Source organism: Myxine glutinosa, chromosome 3, assembly GCF_964187855.1.
Source record: "Myxine glutinosa chromosome 3, kmMyxGlut1.1, whole genome shotgun sequence".
In the NCBI taxonomy this organism is placed as follows: Eukaryota; Metazoa; Chordata; class Myxini; order Myxiniformes; family Myxinidae; genus Myxine; species Myxine glutinosa.
This window is the reverse complement of record NC_136263.1, coordinates 61,880,901-61,892,932: the sequence shown is the minus strand read 5'-3', so window position 1 is coordinate 61,892,932 and position 12,032 is coordinate 61,880,901. Positions and strand designations below refer to the sequence as shown.

Here is a 12,032-nt window from a genome sequence, read left to right as displayed (position 1 = left end):
GGAATGCATGCCTTCATTAGGCTGAACAGGCTTCATGTCTCTCTCAAATGACTCGATGGTTACTGATTTAGATCATCCGCAGTATGCAGTGATACACCTGCACAACAACAACAACAACATGCATTTTAAGTGTTTATTGAATACGATCATCGGAGAAATGTGGAGGTTGTGTTTGGAAATGTGGAAACAAACTAATGAGGATAGCAAGCGTGGATAAAAACTCGCAGATCTATAAATTGAACTATCTACTATCCAGACGCTCAATAACCTTTGGACATCTGTCATTGAAAAGAGCAAAGACTTTTCATGAATTACAGTGCATTCAGAAAGTATTCACACCCCTTCACTTTTTTCACATTTTGTTATGTTGCAGCCTTATGCTGAAATCGTTTAAATTCATTTTATCCCTCATCAATCTACACTCAATACCCCACAATGCCAAAGAGAAAACAGGATTTTAGAAAGTTTTGCAAATTTATTAAAAATAAAAAACTGAGATATCACATTTACATAAGTATTCAGACCCTTTGCTTTGACACTTGAAATTTAGCTCAGGTGCCTCCCATTTATCTTGATCATCTTTGAGATGTTTCGACACCTTGATTGGAGTCCAACTGTGGTAAATTCAATTGATTGGACATGATTTGGAAAGGCACACATCTGTCTATATAAGGTCTTACAGCTGACAGTGCATAACAGAGCAAAAACCAAGCAATGAGGTCGAAGGAACTGCCTGCAGAGCTCAAAGACAGGATTGTGTCGAGGCACAGATCTGGGGAAGCCTACAAAAAAAATTCTGCTGCATTGAAGGTTCCCAAATGCACAGTGGCCTCCATAATTCTTAAATGGAAGAAGTTTGGAACAACCAGTTCGCGGCAGAGCTGTTGTTGATCCGAGATGTTTCCACTTCACAATAACAGCACTTACAGTTGACCGGGGCAGCTCTGGCAGGGCAGAAATTTGACGAACTGACTTGTTGTAAAGGTGGCATCCTATGACGATGCCACGTTGAAAGTCACTGAGCTCTTCAGTATGGCCCATTCTACTGCCAATGTTAGTCTATGGAGATTGAATGTCTGTGTGCTTGATTTTATATATACCCGTCAGCAATGGGTGTGGCTGAAACAGCCAAATCCACTAATTAGAAGGGGTGTCCGCATACCTTTAGCCATGTAGTGTATTGTTACGGATCTCGGGGGTCGGCTCTCCCCTTATCAAGGGGGGGTTAATCCCATTGTCCTTTTAAGCTGGCCGTCCCGAGTCCTGGAAGCTACAACGCTCCTCCCGGTCGGTCTTGGGTAGGGTGATTGGTCAATTTGGGTCCCAAATACCTAATTACCAACACCGACCGCGAGCAGGGAAATAACTCCCGCTCGAACCACGGATAAAATGGAAATTGCCGAGCGGTTAGCAATCCGCGGCCCGAGCCATTAACCAAGAGACTAAACCCGATTCTGAGCGGTTCCGAAATCGTGCCACAGGTACTCAATTGAAAGAAAAGACGGATGCGATCGGAGTAGGGAAAAACCAAGAAAGAACAGGTGAATTTATTTACAACCAAAAAGAAGAGAAAAGGAAAGAATGTACAGGAAGGAGAAGAAGGAGCAGGACACAGAGGAGGCTTAACTATACAGTCTTAACTTAACAACCCCAGACAAACATGCACACTCACACGGGATTGTAGTGGGTAGGGTGGAAGGTCCAGGTAGATGTCCAGGCTCCTCGTCCGGTCCCGACTCGTGCCGTGGTGGTGATGGAAAAAGGCAGCAGGCCGGCAGCGCGCCGCGTGTCGTTGATCGCGAGCGGACCTTGCATATATCGGGGGGACTGGGATGCTGCGTATGTAATAAACGTATATCGTACCAAACGCTCTCTCTCTCTCTCTTGATCAATGTTCGTAGGCAAAAGGCAGTTCGTGGCGCAGTCCGTATCAAAAGGCTTTGCCACGATCAGACGTTTCCACGCAGCTCGTGCAAAAAGGAGTCCCCCAGCGCAGTCCATTACAATCGATCTCCCTCACGCAGTCAGTGAAAGGGCTTGGCGTTCGCCCTTATATAACGCGCTTTCAGATCAACCAATGCGCGCTTGGAAACCACGCCCGCCAGCGAGCTCACCTCAGCCCTGGTTGGCTAGTAAGGGCTTACCGGCTCCGCCTTTGATGGCTGGTTGACAGGGCCACACCTTGTCCTTGGCGCTCCGCCCCCTTCTTCCTCGAGCTTGACCGCGTGGTTATTGGCGGCGCCTGAGCGAACGCTAACCAAGGCGCGTAACAGAATTGGGAGAGAGAGGTTGGCAAAATGGCCGGAATGGATTGGGACCTATTCTTATTTAATTGATGCAACGCAGATTCAACTATTGGGAACACGGCCTTATCTGAAACACATAATAATGAAATAACTGGGATTTCTAAGGTGACCTACGTGTTGCTGTGGCCTAACTATGGGTGCTACCTTTGACCTTTTAACGATGAGAATTATTTACAAGTATTTACACAAGTGAGGGTTCTAAAACCGCAACAGTATATATAATAGAAATAATAATAATAATATGTTGTTGTTGTAGCTATAAGAGAGGGTGAGGGTAGTAATGTTTTGGATAGAAGTTTCTGAGTTATTTTGGTTGTTGTTGCTCAGAGAGCGCAGAAGGATGTGCAAGAGCTGCAGGTAGAGAGGCAAAGGCTGGAAGAACAAGCATGGAAAGGAAAGCAGAGTCAATCAGATGGTGCGTAATCAACTTATCTTTCCCACATTAAATTACCTATTTCTACAAGTACCATGTTGACTTGAAAGGCTCTGAAAAATCAATTTGGTCGTTAAAAATATTCTTGTAGTGGAGGCATAGACCATTGGTACTGTGTGAGAGTGGACAGTGGACTGTTGTTCTGTCACCAATACAAGGTGGTTGGTTGTGGTGTTGCTGCAGGTAATCGGGAAGTTTGGGGAGGTAAAGCAGTGGTAGAGACGCAAAGGTTGTCCCTCGAGCAGGGCTTTGCGGACCTGCACGTTATCGAAACGCGGATTGAACAGAGCAAGGAAACGGAAGAATCCTCTAGCATGCAGAAGGTTTGTTCAAACACAATTGGGGTCCTCCCTTACCCCTCACCCCACTCCCCATCCACCACCCCACGTATGATGTTTCTCAATCAATATTAATGAAACTCATCATTTATTTAAGCTACAAAGTCGATCGACCTGATTTTTTAAATGTTTGACCTCTGTGTTGACACATTCCGTTTCTATCCGCAAATCAATCCAAACTCTTTTTTTTTTTCAGCAAGATAAGAATATTCCAAGTTTGATGCAGTCCTCTTTTTTTTTGTCCCTACGCTGGCCAATGTTGTGTCCCCTTTATGACTGGTTGAGCCGTTGCACAGTTGCGCCTTGTCTAATTGCTTGTCATATAGTTTATCTGCTTGTGCATCACTAAACGTTCGATTTCATTTTCCTGCATTTCATCTGATCACCATTTAATTTGTACAATATGCATTATGTGGGTGGAAAGGTTGGGGAACTTGAGGAGCTGGTGATGGTGGTAGAGGAGGAGGATGATGGGTTGGTGGTTGTGGTGATGGAGTGGTGGTGTTTGTGAAGGAGGAGGTGGCAAAAAACCAATTTATTTAGCTATCATGAAGATAAACAAATTCAGATAACTAGGTGTCTCAAAGTTATTCCACTATTGGCAGTTTAAAAAACTAAATGATAGCACAAGGTTCCAGCATGCGCACACAGTGATCCTGCAAATACCACAAATCACCTGTTACCATCACACACAAATATGTGGCCCCTTACAAATTTATTTTGCAGAATGCTGACTATGGTAACGTTTTGCATATTCATACAATGAATTTTATTGAACTGTGAACATCAACATGGTTTTACCATAATACTCTTGTGGCAATTCCTTCACACATAAATGCATTAGGAATTGAGGAAACATGTAAAAGAAATGAGGCTGACCTTTGCACAACCACTACAGGCTGGTCATCTCAAGGAAATGAACAACGAGATCCGAGGTGCTATGGGGCATGTGGAGAAGAGGCCAAATGTGGCTCATTTGCTCGACAAAACCAAGGATTTCCTCACAAAGAAAGAGACTCCAGAACCATCACGTCAAGCAAACGATTCCACCTTTCTCCCTCGTGACCCGTTTCTTCCGGTCACTAGGGAAGAGGGATCGACTACCGCCTGGGCAGATAGGAATGGCATGTCGTCTGGTAAACTTGGATTTGACTCGCACTTTGACCCATTTGGAACATCCAAAACAACTTCTGTGAATGAAGACAGCTGGGCGGATTTCAGCAACTTGTAAGTACGAACTTGATACCTTTAAGTATTTAGTACTTGTTCGATACCATATTGTATCGTGCATTTCTGAATGGGAAGTGTGATGTCATATGTCTATGTGATGTGTCATCCTCATCACACATGGTACTAACATCTTCATTCTGCCTGCTTTTCCTTTTCTTTACTCTTGCATTTTGCCCAGTTGCAATAACATTTGTAGTTATTGGAGCACTTACCATGACACTTTTCCTGATAGCTTCTTATGGTCACTAACGGCTTTTACCGATCACTCTGGTCCATCAGGTTTTTCGTTATGGGCCCCGTAGGATTATGGACCACACCAGTAAGACAATGGATTTGTTCACACCAAAATGCTTGCCCACTGTGGACACACACCCGTAGACAGCTTGTCGAACACATTCACATTTTCACTCAAACTCGTCACTTTATTCGGCCTTTTTCCAGCATACTCGCCTTCCCCATTCATTCACTGTGTGTTTAGAGGCCATGATTAACAGTGTTTAAAATTTTATAATAGTGTGTCAAGAGGCACAGTGATAGCGAGAGGTGTTTGCGGTTTGGGAACCAGATACAGTACAGTACAATATCAGCATCTGTGCACCTCTCCTTCATGTTCCCGGTGTTGGTGGTTGGGTGGGTGGGAAGGAGACGTACACGACATGACCAAAAGTATGTGGACATGCCTAATTGGTGGATTCGGCTGTTTCAGCCACACCCATTGCTGACAGGTATATATAATCAAGCACACAGCCATGCAATCTCCATAGACAAACATTGGCAGTAGAATGGGCCGTACTGAAGAGCTCAGTGACTTTCAACGTGGCACCGTCGTAGGATGCCACCTCTCCAACAAGTCAGTTCGTCAAATTTCTGCCCTGCTAGAGCTGCCCCGGTTAACTGTAAGTGCTGTTATTGTGAAGTGGAAACATCTCGGAGCAACAACAGCAAAGCCGCGAAGTGGTAGGCCACACAAGCTTACAGAACAAGACCGCCGAGTGCTGGAGCACGTGGCGTGTAAAAATCGTCTGTCCTCTGTTGCAACACTCACTGCCTCTGGAAGCAATGTCGGCACAACATCTGTTCATCCGGAGCTTCCTGAAATGGGTTTCCATGGCCGAGCAGCCGCACAAAAACCTAAGATCACCATGTGCAATGCCAAGCGTCGGCTGGAGTGGTGTAAAGCTTTCCGCCGTTGGACTCTGGAACAGTGGAAACGCGTTCACTGGAGTGATGAATCGCGCTTCACTATCTGGCAGTCCGACGGACGAATCTGGGTTTGCCGGATGCCAGGAGAATGCGACCTGCCCGAATGCATAATGCCAACTGTAAAGTTTGGTGGAGGAGGAATAATGGGCTGTTTTTCGTGGTTCGGGCTAGACACCTTAGTTCCAGTGAAGGGAAATCTTAACAGCATACAACGTGGCTTGTGGCTGAACAGCATACAACGACATTCTAGACGATTGTGTGCTTCCAACTTTGTGGCAAGTTTTGGGAAGGCCCTTTCCTGTTTCAGCATGACAATGCCCCCGTGCACAAAGCGAGGTCAATACAGAAATGGTTTGTAGAGATCGGTGTGGAAGAACTTGACTGGCCTGCACAGAGCCCTGAGCTCAACCCCATTGAACACCTTTGGGATGAATTGGAACGCCGACTGCGAGCCAGGCCTAATCACTTAACATCAGTGCCCGACCTAACTAATGCTCTTGTGGCTGAATGGAAGCAAATCCCCGCAGCAATGTTTCAACATTTAGTGGAAAGCCTTCCCAGAAGTGGAGGCTGTTTTCCTGGGAAAACCACATTTCAAATCTGGCCTCCAAAGCCAGTCGCCAACTGGGCATCCTCCGTCGTGCGAAGTCCTTCCTTGGCACACCTGAGCTCCTCACCACATACAAGGCTTTCATCCGCAGCTCAATGGAATACTGCTCTCCCCTCTGGGCTGGTGCTCCTGCCTCACACCTAGTTTGTCTTCATGCTGTTGAAACCAAAGCGTTCAGAATCATTGGAATCTCCCGCGATGAAGCTAACTCCAAGGGCCTTTCACTCACTCACCGCAGGCAGGTTGGTGGTCTTTCCGTCTTCTACCGACTCCTCTCCGGCCTTGCCCCCCCCCCCCCCCCCAGCTCTCTCTGGGCTCTGTCCCCCAAATATTCCTACAGGTCGCACAAGATCTGCCTGCAACCCTCTTATGGTTAAACTGCCAAAATCAAGACTCGCTGCTCACCTTCACTCCTTCATTCCTCTTTTCTCCCGCCTCTGGAACAAACTCCCTCACTCTCTTCAATCCCACTCCTCCCTCCAGGTCTTTAAAACAGCTGTTCACCACCATCTCTTATCTTCCCCCATAAAAAACCTTGATCTTTTCTACCCCTGCTAATTTCACCCCAAATCCACTTTTTTGAAATACCAACTTCTGTCCTGGAAGTCCTTGGTGTCCTTGAGTTTTATACTTCTCCCACCCCCCACCCCCCCCCCTTCCCACGCCTCTTCCCCCCAAGCCCTCTCCCTCCCACACATTTCCCGATGTCCCTGCTCTCAAATGTTGTGTTTGTGTGCTTCCCCTTCTCTCCCCATCTTGTCTACCGCTCCCTATTTTTATATATTTTGTTTGTTTGATCTGTTTGTGAAATAAATGTTAGCTCTTTCACGAGCCTCGATTCTGTATACAAAAAAAAAAAAAAAAAAAAAAAAAACATTTTGGAATGAGATGTTCGATGTTCGGGTGTCCACATATTTTTGGTCATGTAGTGTAGGTTGGGAGTGATCGGAGATCACACACTTGCCACTTGTGAACACGTGGGTCACGAATGTCAAATCCGTGTACATTTTCAAATTTGTAGATGAGCGAAACTCGTGAATGCAGAACTCTCGGATATAGAGGGTTGATTGTGTTTGTATTTTTCTGGAGATCCTAATTTGAGGCAACTGAGTAATGTTTATTATCCCAAACCTTTAATATATATATATATATATATTTTTAATTGCACCTCTGTCCGAAGAAAGCTGTTCAGTTTGGCATTTTTAATATGGAATTGGCAAAGCCTATAAACAAAGAAAACCTTTTGGAATTACACTTTAGAAAGCTCTAGAATTACACTTTAGAACCCTTTAGAATTAAATGGTGGGTTAGAAAGGTTGTTCTTTTTCATTCTTGATGGATGGAAGGAAGGACATAGCCAAATATTTAAGCAGCTTCACTGCTTAAAAAAATGTCAGATATTGTAATCTGCTCCTTCTGTCTGTCTGGCACTGTCCATCAGTCAGACACTAAACAGTTGGGCAGAGATTCACCAAACTTGGTAGTTATGATCACCGCATGGCAAGAAGAGAGCAGTTTCAATTTTTGCCTCGCCACCTGGGTCAGGGTCAAAACGTTGAATACCAAAAATACAATAAGCGCACATTTTAAAATGAAACTTTGTATATGCAATCAACATTGGGAGGTGCATGGAATGTGTAACGATGTTTTTGGATTTGACCCCCAGTTCATGTCGCAGGGGGTGGGGATGGAAATACAGGGGTCAAAATGGCAAAAGATTAACTCAAAATTTGATATTGGTTCAATCTTGTTGCAGGTTTTTGCCATTTTTGAACTCTACTTTAAGTGGGAAGCGTGGGGATTTGCGATGGCACGCCTTCGACTTCACTCCAGTTGAACATTTCTATTGTTGTTCCTCTGTGAATCGAAGAAACGTGCCCAGCCAATGTTCGTTAAGAACAATACGAGTTCCTTTATAAGGAACTGTCACACAGAATGAGACTGTTAGCCCCATACAGCCCATGCAATGATTGCCAACCTATGGTTGTCCATCCTCTATCCTTTTAAATGATTATCGTCAATCAAGGAAGCAACACGTATCATAATGGTTCATGTCGGGGGCATTAAGTATTTAATATTGGTGTCCGCGGTATCCCGCCTTTTTAAGAACCCCCCCCCCCCCAAAAAAATTTTTTGACAGGGATTCAAACCCAGGGCCTCTTGCACCCAAAGCGAGAATCGTACTCTAGACCACCAATACCGTTTTTGTAAATTTTTGTTTGAGCATAATTATTCATTTTTCTATCACCCACATTTATAATAATCTGTGGCATATTGTTACGTTTGTGGGGGTAAACAATGAAATACCTTAATTGAGATAGAATCGTGTAGATTACAATGCTCCGAGTGACACGTAGAGGAATCTCGATGTACATAAGTCGGCCATCTTTCCGGGTAAGAGCATTTGCATGTCGCCATGAGGGGCGTGGCTTTGTGTTAAGTAATTCTCGGGCTTAAAGGTTAATTCCCCAGTGTGTAATTTGCCCCTGTGATCTTCCCTCGGTCTTTATTACAATTAAAAAGCCCACCAAACAACAACTAAAACAAAGGACTCATTCACTCAACGCCGCCAGGGCTAACCAACACCAAGCACATTTGCCGATCGGCGTAAATCCCACCTCACGACCGCCGACGTTATCCGAATATTCCCGAACAGCGACTAGACTCCGCCCCTCCGACGACTCGTGGCGAGGAGGCCACACCCCGGCCTGCGTGATTAATCGGTGGAGGCGCGATGGGATGATTGAGTAGTGCTCGGTGATTGGGCAGAGTGTGACGTCATCGTAGAACATTTGAGAGCTGAAAAAAAAAAGACTCGTAACGCCATTTTGGTCTATCTCTCTCTCTCTCTTCTCTCTCTTCTCTCTCTCGCTCTGGCTGTTGTCTCTGGTGCGCTGGTGAGGAGACATGTCAGGGCTTTGGGACCTTTGCAATGTGGAAGGAGGAGGTGTAGGTTGACGGTGGTGCTTGGCAGAGGAGGGGGTCGCGAGCAAAACAAAGTGGGATCCTGCCTGCTTGCCTGCACGGTGGTTCCGAGGCGACGACCAGCAAGCCTTACCAGCCATTTTGGGACGCAAAGCTATGGTCTTGGCCCAAAATATTGGCACTCTCGCACTTTTTTCAAACAATGCACCATTTCTTCCAGAAAATTGTTGAAATGAAAAAATATTTTGGTATCCACATATGTATTTCTTTGGTTTGCAGTGAAACAAAACAAAAAAGCTGGAAAAAAAAAATCACTAAATCTCAGCTTATTTATTCCACACAGAAATCCTAAAATGGCCCGGACAATATTATTGGCACTTTTAGAAGTTGTTAGAAAGAATTAGATTTCAAGCAGGTGATTCACCTTTACTTTGGAATTGACCTCGCCTGTGGTGAGTTCCACGTGCCTGTTCCACAATTGTGGTGAGTTCCACAATATTAAAAAAATTCACTCATTCAACCAGTTTGAATAGAGAAAAGGAGTCGTTCTGCTGTTTTCTGTCACTGTCTGTACTGCAATGAGCATGGATATAAGAAAGAAAACCAGATAATTGTCTCAGGAGGTCAGACACAAGATTGTAGCCATGCATGGACAATCTCAAGGCTACAAGTCCATCTCCAGAGACCTTGATGGTCCTGTGTCCACCGTACGCTATGTTATCAGGAAGTTTTAGACCCATGGTACTGTAGCCAACCTCCCTGGACATGGCCGCAACAGAGAACCTGATCGAAGATTGCAGCGAAGGATTGTTTGAATGGTGGAGAAAGCACCTCGATCAAATGCCAAACAGATTCAAGCTGATCTTCAGACACAAGGTACGGCAGTTTCAACTCTCACCATCCGTCACCAAATAAATGAAAGTGGGTTCTATGGCAGGAGTCCCAGAAGGGCCCCGAGAGAGAGAGAGAGAGAGAGAGAGAGAGAGAGAGAGAGAGAGAGAGAGAGAGAGAGAGAGAGAGAGAGAGAGAGAGAGAGAGACAGAGACAGAGACAGAGACAGAGACAGAGACAGAGACACAGAGAGAGAGACACCTGAACAAGCCAAAATCCTTATGGGAGAATGTCCTGTGGACAGATGAGACCAAATTAGAGCTTTATAGTAAAGCACATCATCTCTATGTTTACAGAAAACAAAATGAAGCCTTCAAAGAAAAGAACACGTTCCCTACAGTCAAACATGGAGAAGGTTCCGTGATGTTTTGGGGTTGCTGTACTGCCTCTGGCACTGGGTGCCTTGAATGTGTGCATGGCATCATGAAATCAGGAGATTACCAAGGCATTCTGGAGCGCAATGTTCAACCCAGTGTCAGAAAGCTGGGTCTCCGTCGAAGGTCATGGTTCTTGCAGCAGGAGAATGACCCCAAACACACTTCAAAAAGCACCCAGGAATGGTTCAAGACAAAATGCTGGACTGTTCTGAAGTGGCCAGCAATGAGTCCAGATCTAAATTCCATTGAACACCTGTGGGGGGGGAGATGTGAAAACAGCAGTTGGGAGAAGGCACCCTTCAAATCTGCGAGAACTGGAGCAGTTTGCACACGAAGAGTGGGCCAAACTGCCAGTAGAGAGGTGTAGGAAGCTCATTCATGGCTAAAGGAGTGCTTGACTGCAGTTATTTTGTCCAAAGGCTGTGCTACCAAATATTAAGTCGAGGGTGTCAATAATCTTGTCAATGCCATTTCTTTTTACTTTCTGATTTAAAAAGATATATTAAGTTCTGGATCAAAGACAAAAGTTCTGTAATATTAACAGTGAAATAAAGAATTGTGGAGGCCAAATACTTTTGTCAATTTCATCGTATTTTTAGAGAAAATAGTGAGTTATTTGAAAAACGTGCAAGGGTGCCAATATTTTTAGCCACGACTAAGTGCCGGCTGGCTTGAAACGAAATGACATTTATTTTTACATTATTTTCCCCTTGTTTGTATACGAGTCTGATGGAGATGTCTCAATTAGGAATTTTAGTTTTTACCTCACGTTTTATTGTTACTTGTATTTATTTTCATTAAATTATTTATTGTTGCATTTTGCTTTGCCTTTTGAGGCAAAAGGTCTGAAGGTGAATATCGGAAAGACGAAGGTGATGGCAAGTGGTAAAGCATGTGGTGAGGTGGAAAGAACTGGGAAGTGGCCGTGTGCTGTGTTCATTGAAGGATGTCGGAGTGAACTCCATTCAATGTACAATGTGCGCTGAGTGGGTTCATCAAAAATGTAGTGGTTTGAGAGGGTCATTAACCAGTGTGGCAGCTACATTCAAGTGTAAGGTGTGCACAGAGGGAGCTGCAGATGGAGGAAATGTTGAGTTGGATCTTGGAGACGGCGTGAAGCTGTCAGGTGCGAAAACATTTTGCTACCTAGGAGACATGCTGAATGGAGAAGGTGGATCAGACTCGGCAACGGTTGCTAGAGTGAGATGTGCATGGAAGAAGTTTTGGGAACTGAGTGGCGTGCTGATGAGGAGGGGAGTGTCGTTGAAGCTGAAGGGAAAGGTGTATGCTGTTATGTGTGAAGTGTTATGATTTATGGGAGCGAGACATGGGTAATGAACGTAGAGCAGCAACGAAGCCTGGAAAGGGTGGAAATGCGAATGGTTCGGTGGATGTGCGGAGTATCGTTGAGAGAGAGGAAGACAAATGATAAATTGCGAAAGATGATGGGAATAGAGCCTGTGATGTATGCTGTGAAGAGAAACAGGTTGAGATGGTTTGGTCATGTGTTGAGGAAGGAAAGTGACTGGTTGAGAAGAATGATGGAAATGAATGTAGCAGGAAGTAGAGGACGGGGAAGACCGAGAAAGACTTGGCTAAAGGTGGTGGAAGAAGAAATGCGGGCAAGGGGGTTAACAAGGGCAGATGTAGAAAATAGGGCAAAATGGAGAAGATTGTCATGGGGCCTGCAAGGCTAACCCCCGCGCTAGCAGGGAAAAT

General features: G+C 45.0%; 1 protein-coding gene across 7 annotated transcripts in view; it reads left to right on the top strand.

The window, feature by feature from the left end:
• Window positions 1-12,032, top strand: part of LOC137415825 (intersectin-1-like) — a 62,197-nt gene that overhangs the window by 39,020 nt on the left and 11,145 nt on the right. For 4 of the 7 annotated variants that reach the window (XM_078774094.1, XM_078774095.1, XM_078774093.1 and 1 more), the window contains exons 9-11: window positions 2,634-2,721; window positions 2,923-3,062; window positions 3,976-4,304. In XM_078774094.1, coding sequence (XP_078630220.1) covers window positions 2,634-2,721; window positions 2,923-3,062; window positions 3,976-4,304 — 557 coding nt within the window. The remainder of the gene's footprint in view (window positions 1-2,633; window positions 2,722-2,922; window positions 3,063-3,975; window positions 4,305-12,032) is intronic. The other 3 variants (XM_078774098.1, XM_078774097.1, XM_078774096.1) reach the window with 1 other exon arrangement.